Source organism: Helianthus annuus, chromosome 5, assembly GCF_002127325.2.
Source record: "Helianthus annuus cultivar XRQ/B chromosome 5, HanXRQr2.0-SUNRISE, whole genome shotgun sequence".
Taxonomy (NCBI): domain Eukaryota; kingdom Viridiplantae; phylum Streptophyta; class Magnoliopsida; order Asterales; family Asteraceae; genus Helianthus; species Helianthus annuus.
The window spans coordinates 105127291-105134371 of NC_035437.2; the positions used below are offsets into that span (position 1 = coordinate 105127291).

At 33.8% G+C, this 7081-nt stretch overlaps 2 protein-coding genes across 7 annotated transcripts; one reads left to right on the top strand and one right to left on the bottom strand.

The window, feature by feature from the left end:
• Positions 1–524: 524 nt before the first annotated feature.
• LOC110943441 lies at positions 525–1744 on the top strand. Its single transcript, XM_022185190.1, has 4 exons — positions 525–577; positions 657–809; positions 999–1211; positions 1541–1744. The coding sequence occupies exons 1-4, from the start codon at positions 548–550 to the stop codon at positions 1742–1744; spliced, it is 600 nt and encodes a 199-aa protein (XP_022040882.1). The 5' UTR covers positions 525–547.
• A 2405-nt stretch (positions 1745–4149) lies between these two features.
• LOC110941008 (protein ASYMMETRIC LEAVES 2) lies at positions 4150–6671 on the bottom strand. Of its 6 annotated transcripts, none has more exons than XM_035990109.1 (2): positions 6080–6671; positions 4150–5027 (listed from the first exon to the last, which is right to left on the bottom strand). In XM_035990109.1, exon 2 carries the CDS (start codon positions 4980–4982, stop codon positions 4314–4316), a length of 669 nt encoding a protein of 222 aa, XP_035846002.1. In that variant the 5' UTR covers positions 4983–5027; positions 6080–6671; the 3' UTR covers positions 4150–4313. The 6 variants fall into 6 exon arrangements, with proteins under 6 accessions (XP_035846002.1, XP_035846001.1, XP_022038298.1 ...); XM_035990108.1 differs by having other exon boundaries at positions 4150–5049; positions 6080–6670; XM_022182606.2 differs by having other exon boundaries at positions 4150–5049; positions 5763–6670.
• Between the last annotated feature and the right edge of the window lie 410 nt (positions 6672–7081).

Sequence of the window (7081 nt, forward strand, 5' to 3'; positions counted from 1 at the left end):
AAAAAACACAAATTAGATAATAAAATTACATAAAAATCATAAAATCTTATGTTAATTTCTAGTTTTAAGTTATAAGTATAACATAAAATACACACCAAATTTAATTTATAACATAAAATATATTGTTAAAAAAAATATTATAGAAATGGGTTAAACGGGTCAACCCGCTAACCCGATCTGGTTGACCCGAACCTGACCCGTTTAGCTAAACGGGTTGGCGGGTTCAACCTGAAACTGACCCGAACTTGTTTAGTCGTTCGACCAGATATGGATCCAAAAAATTATATACAATTTGACATAATTCGTGATTATCCGCCTCATTCAATGTCTCTTGAAGTATGGCGTGAATTGTGTAGGGTAAGCGAGTTAGTACCCTTTTTTTTCTTATCATTATTGCCTTTAACATATGATACACACATATACATACACACTCTTTATAGCGTTGGAACACAACTGGTTGGATTAACAAGTCCATTAGTGGGTCAAGAAACCGCAAAAGCGGTGATACGAGTGGGAGTGGAAGTCATCGCGACACACGGGTGGATCAATGGGATATGCTGAGCGTCGTGCCCGAATGGTAAGCTAATCATACTTGTAATCTTAAGTAATTGGTTTTACTTCAACATTTAACATTAACTGCACTCTATTTTATGTAGAAAAGGAAAATGAACGAGGAACCCAATTTTAAACAAATATTTCTGGAAACCCACCTCACTAAAGAATGCAAACAAAAATTATGGGACGGGGAGATTGACATATATAACTTGAAGGAATTGAAGTTTTGTACGAAACGAGCCGAAAAAGTATATGTAAGTTATCTTTATTATTTGAGTATTATTTTGCTGTTATAGTTAACTCTTATTATTTTGGGAGTTTTACATATATTCCCTTATGTAATAAATGATCTTAGTAGGGGAAAATATGTAAATGATCGTATTATTTTTATATAATTTCCGTATCGATTGCAGTTACAATCACGTTGTTTTGATAAATTGTAGGGGGATTATTTGAGTGCGATGGAAAATGTTTACAGGCCGAACTTCAGTGAGTATCCAGATGACCCTGCGGTGTGGGCACGTGTGATTGGAGAAGGTCGCACGCGTCGTGTATACGGGATAGGATCTTCGGATCTAAATTACTTGGTGACCGGGACATCTTCTTTTGCTGGGTCTGCACCATCGCAAGCAGAGTACCAACGGTCTCAAGAAGAGGTATCTTTATTACCATTTGGCATTACTAAATGTTAAAAATATTGGTTCTTGTCACTAAGCCGACCCAACCATTTGATAGTTCAACTTTCACATGCTAAGATCTCACTAAGCAGACGACCCATTGGGATGGTTGTGTTTTGCAAGATCTAACAGTTTGGTTCGCGGTTTTACCAAACCGTGAATACCCTAGTATGTATGTATATAGAATGTATGCATGCATTATTATCTTTGGAAATTAAACTAATAAACACCTTATCTTTTGCCTCAAAACATTTCTTTATATAATATATTTACTAACTATAACTATATATATTTTAACAACTTTTTAGGCTCAAGTTATGCGAACCCGAATGGTTGATTTTGAAGCTAGGGTTGAAGCTAGGGTTGAAGAAGAAAGGAATCTAATTGTATCTCGTCTTGAAGAAGAAAGGAATATACTTGCAACTCGTCTTGATGACGAAAGGAAAGCAAGGGAAGAACTTCAAAAACAACTTCAAGAGTTTATGAAGAACTGGCGTCCTCCCTCTAATTAGTTGTAGTTTTTTATATCTTTTTGGAATTACGCTGAATTGTATTAGCTTACGGTTTAAACATATTGGAACTTGCGTTGTAACGCATGATTTTTGAATTTATGTCATTCTAACTTCGGTGAATTTTGTAAAACAGGTTTTGGTATTGCAGATTATTTCTGAAATTTTTTGCTAGAAATATGCAGAAATATTATTTATTTTTTTGCAGTTTTTTTTTAATTTAATAAATTTAGTGGTTGGAAATGTGTCACAACATAAATAGCTTTTGTCGGAAAACGGTCAAAAATAGTAGACCTTTTTTCTGTCAGAAATTTGTCACAAAACATACTCAGTTTCCTCAGAAATTTGTAACAACATTCCTTATTTATTTGTTGGAAATGGGTCACAAAAAATACTCAGTTTCCTCGGAAATTTGTAACAACACTTCTAATTTATTTGTAGAAAATGGGTCACAAAAAATACTCAGTTTCCTCGGAAATTTGTAACAAAACTTCTAATTTATTTGTAGGAAGTGGGTCACAAAAAAACTCAGTTTCCTCGGAAATTTGTAACAACACTTCTAATTTATTTGTAGGAAGTGGTTCACAAAAAATACTCAGTTTCCTGGGAAATTTGTAACAACACTTCTAGTTTATTTGTAGGAAGTGGGTCACAAAAAATACTCAGTTTCCTAGGAAATTTGTAACGACACTTCTAATTTATTTGTAGGAAGTGGGTCACAAAAAATACTCAGTTTCCTATGAAATTTGTAACAACACTTCTAATCTTTTTGTAGGAAGTGGGTCACAAAAAATATTCAGTTTCCTAGGAAATTTGTAACAACACTTCTAATCTTTTTGTAGGAAGTGGGTCACAAATAATGTTGTATTAAAATTTGTTAATTTTTTTGTTTTTTTATTTTGGTCGGAAATGTGTAGCAAAAAAAATAAATGCTGAAAGATAATAATTAAATATATTGTAGGAGATTCGTAGCAATTTGCGATGTACTAGTTTCGTAGAAAATGTGTAGGAATTTGCGTAGGAAATGCGTTGAAAACAGGTTTCCTACTAGCTGTTTTCCTACATGAAGTGTTTGTCACAAATGCGTAGAAAAGCCAGTTTTATGACGTATTTCCTAGGAAAACTAGTGTAAGAAATTTCAGATTTTCTAGTAGTGAATTTTGAGAGTTTGGTTCTGGATTCGATCGTTGGATATCTGTTCTTGTCTCGTTTCGACCTAATTTCTATGTTAATTAGTTTAGATGTGGGAAGAAGATAAATCGATCCGATTTTGATTTAATATCTTTTTATTAGTTATCTTCCATTTCGATGAAGGACTTGAATATGTGAATAGTTTAGACAGGTGTGAAGAGAAATGCAATACGATCATTTCTGCATGCATAAACAATTTAAGTTGTTAACTTTGAAAAAAAAAAAAAAGCAACCAACCTTATATTACAATATGATAACATTACTGGAAAATTGTTCCTAAGAGATCGATAACAAATTTTGAGTTGTTTTCGTTTGAACGAAATCACTATCTGTATAGCTTGCATTTGAACAACAAATTTCTTTATTCCAGTCGTATGTGAGACTTGAACCTAAGACTATGGGCGGACCTATAGTGTTACAAGGGATAACCTCTGTTGCCCTTTGACGCTCCAGTGATGCTCTGACGATAGTGTAAATTTTGAAAAAATTTGCCCCCTTTTTTCGATTTCGTTACCCCATTTTGTTTGAAATGTTACCCCTATGCGGATTTTCTAGATCTGTCACTGCCCAAGACCTCCCCCTCTTATGGTGTATAAAGGCTTTGCCTTTGCCAATGGACCACCACCCCATTGGTTTTTTTTTAACCACAAATTTGGATCACTGACGGATCACTAAAGTATTATCGTGGGAAAACCCACTTATGGGTATCGAACACATAACCTAATGGTCACTAAGACTTATCTCACCCAAAAATACCATTAGGTTATAATGATATCTGCTTTAATATCAAGATTTACTTTCTTATAAACTACGACCTAGATTATTTGCAATGAATCACGATAACACTCCAAATATCATGTCACGTTTTAAATAAATTAATTAAATAAAAGCTCTGTTACTAACATTGAATAAATAGTCAAAGTTAATACGAGTATTAATATATATTTGACCACCTTCCTATTCAATTCCTGTAAAACCAGAAATAGGCCTTAGGTGTAATCATTACACCTAGTTTTCATCACACAAATATGGTAGTTGGTATTGGCGAAACCAAACAAAAAAAAAATACAGCATTCCTACTAAAGAAGTTTGAAGTTATGTGAAGTGAAGTGAAATACAACTAAAAAGAATAAAACAAGCTACTGTACATGCCCCATCTCCTGATCATCATCATCCACCATTTTGAAGCAATAATAATATCAACAAAGATCAAATAAGCACAACAAAACTGATATATGGTATGATTAATTATAAAGTTTCCAGTATAAATAAAATTATGATAGCATCGAGCAACATGTAGTATCATTACAATGAACAATATTAATGATATTAGAAACACTTCATATAATGATAATTATTATTATTACCTTTGAAACCCTAATTAAGAAGGATCAATTGTCGTTGGAAGATCATCGTTTCCAGCGCCACGTGGAGTCTGGAATTGCGGGTGTTGGCCGATACCACCGCCGGATATATTCATAGCAAGAACACCGGCGGAGGTGTCGTAATTGTTGTTCACATCAAACGCCCGGATGACGGATGTATGTTGATCCCTAGAGGGGAAATACTGTGGGTGGTGGTGGTACAGATGGTCTCGAGAGACCCCACCACCACAACAGGAAATCAAGTTGTTTCCTAGGGTTTGGTGGTGGGTTGCTGCAGCAGCTGCCGCAGCAATAAGTCCTTGAGCGGTAGTGCCACTCAAGTTATGGTTTTGGTACTTGGAAAGTTCGGATTTTGCGTACGTAAGATCCATCTGAAGCTGCCGGAGTTGGTGTTGGAGGAGTGAGATAACACCAACGCAACCGTAAACCGGATCCCGAAGACGCATATCCGCCTCGTAAGCAAGCGAGTTCACGGCGTCTTCGCGTTGGTGAGGGTGGAGTTCATTCAATAGCTTTGTAACATTGCTGGCTCCAAACACTTTGTGAACATTTGCGAATTTTTGAGGCTGATCTGGTGGAAAATAAGGTGCAAAAACACATTCTGGTTGGCATTTTCTCCTCAAGAATTTGCAGGCTGCACATGGTGAATTTGAAGATGACGCCATTTGTTTCTTAAATGTTCTTGCACCAAGATTCTTTACTAACAATTTCTGCAACACCAGTTGACAAACACTGGAATCAAAAACAAAAGTTTACGATCATAACACAAAAAAATAAATAGAATTTAAAAGAAAAATCTTGATTAATATACTATTGTATAGATTGTTTGAAAATATAAATAAAGAAACAAATGAATTCTTGATTCAAACACTCATGATCAAGTAGATTGCAGAAGCTAGATCTGGTCTATTTTAAAATACCAAAGATTTCTTGAAGTTTTCTCTGAATTCTTTTGCTTCACCAATGAATAATATGTAGATCTTGATGGTTTTTTTTAAGTTATTATAGAGAAAAAACTGGGGAAAAGAGGGAAAAAAGACTGTATTGGTATAAAGTATGGAGAGTGTGATTTGGAACTAGAAATGAAGAGAAGCTAAGAAGATTGGATCTCGTGACAGGAAGAGAAGTTGTGCTTTCAAGGCGAGGGTTTTGAGGGCTTAGATTTGTAATGCTTCTTGGGATAACAATTATTGATGACTTTTTTGCACTAAAAAATAATAAATATATACATCAGATATGACTACACAAGAGATTAAAAACTAGCTAAGTGTATCAAAGTAAAGTTGTATAACAAATCAGAAACATTTTATAAGTCTAGTGAACTCTAAAATTCGACTAGATTGTTATGTAATTTTCTTTATATAAATGTATAACAAAAAAAGGGTTTTTTTACAAATTTTTGAAGTAAACCATCATTTTATAACAAAGTAAAAGTAGATTTTAACCTGAATTCTATACTCTTCTTGGGGTTAGTAGCAAAGGAGGAAGGAAAGATATGATGATGACCTCGATCTCTTCGGTCAAACCCCCTCTCTCTCTCTCTCTCTCTCTCTTTCTCTCTCTAGTTTTTCCCCTTTAAAGTGAAACAGTGTGAAGTAAGAGATGAATTGTAAAGAAAGGAGGACCTCAGATCCTTTAGCTTATTGACCAAAAAGACAAAAAGGAAAGTTACAAAAGGGTTTTGATGAGTGATCTGATCTGCTCACCATGAATCCTACTTTTTCCCCTAAACTCAAGAAACAGAAGAGACTAATAATCTTACAAAATGTCTAGCTGCCTGTTCACTGTACTGTCAGCCTACTTTGTGTGCTTTCAAGTGTATGTGTTGTTGTGAATGAAGGAAGATAATTAATGGGGTTTTAGGGTTTTCAAGAAAAAAGAAAGTTGAAATCTTTCTTGGTGAATAAAAGATGATAATTTATAATAGGGCCATTTAGGGTTTGCAAGAAAAAAAAAAGTATAAATCTTAAAGGTAAGACAAGTAGTGGGCTTTTTTAGGGTTTTCAAGAAAAGATTGCAATATTTCTTGGTGAATATCAGAACATATTTAATGGTTTTCTAGGTATTTTCAAGAAAAAGAAAGGTTACTTTTTCCCAATTAAATAAAGAAAAAATGGGGACCCTTTCTTTTAGGTTTGGCAAGATGGGGAGATGAAATTTTTATTTATTTTAGGTAAGAAAGGAGTACATAGCATTGTAATCTAGTGGTATCGGTGACTTTCTCTCACAAATGTAATACGAGTTTGAATTCTTTAAATACGGATCGACTAGATGGTATTTGAATGTTAAAAAAATAACAAAGGAAGGAAATAATATGGGACTTGATATTTTCAAAATAAACTTGAAAGTATTGGGTGGAATAAAAGTAGGTATAAATAAATATGTAAGAGAGGGAAAATTGAATAATTTAAGGGGGAAAATTAAATAATTTAAAAGGCAATCTTTAGGTTTTCATGTCATCTGTTTTTAAGGGTAAAAAACAGGTTTTGAAGTAGCATCTAAAGATGGTGTCATCAGAGAAAGCCCCCCATGAGCCGAGCCTTAGGAAACGCGGAGAAAGTGAGCCTAGGACTTCTATTTGATGCTACCCTAATTTCCTTCTTTAATAACTATTTTCTTGAAATAAATAATAATTAATATATATAAATATAAATATATAGCAGCATTAAGATTAAATCCACCAAAAGTTTATAATCATTTTATGAAAATGATAACTATTTTTTACATGATATTATTTTTCTTAATTAAGGTAGAAAAGTTTGTT

Coding starts and splice junctions, on each gene's coding strand:
- LOC110943441 (XM_022185190.1), top strand. CDS start 548: ATGGGATATGCTGAGCGTCGTGCCCGAATG. Junction 578..656: donor CTGAGCGTCGTGCCCGAATG/GTAAGCTAATCA, acceptor TATTTTATGTAG/AAAAGGAAAATGAACGAGGA. Junction 1,212..1,540: donor ACCAACGGTCTCAAGAAGAG/GTATCTTTATTA, acceptor ACAACTTTTTAG/GCTCAAGTTATGCGAACCCG.
- LOC110941008 (XM_035990109.1), bottom strand. CDS start 4,982: ATGGCGTCATCTTCAAATTCACCATGTGCAGCCTGCAAATTCTTGAGG.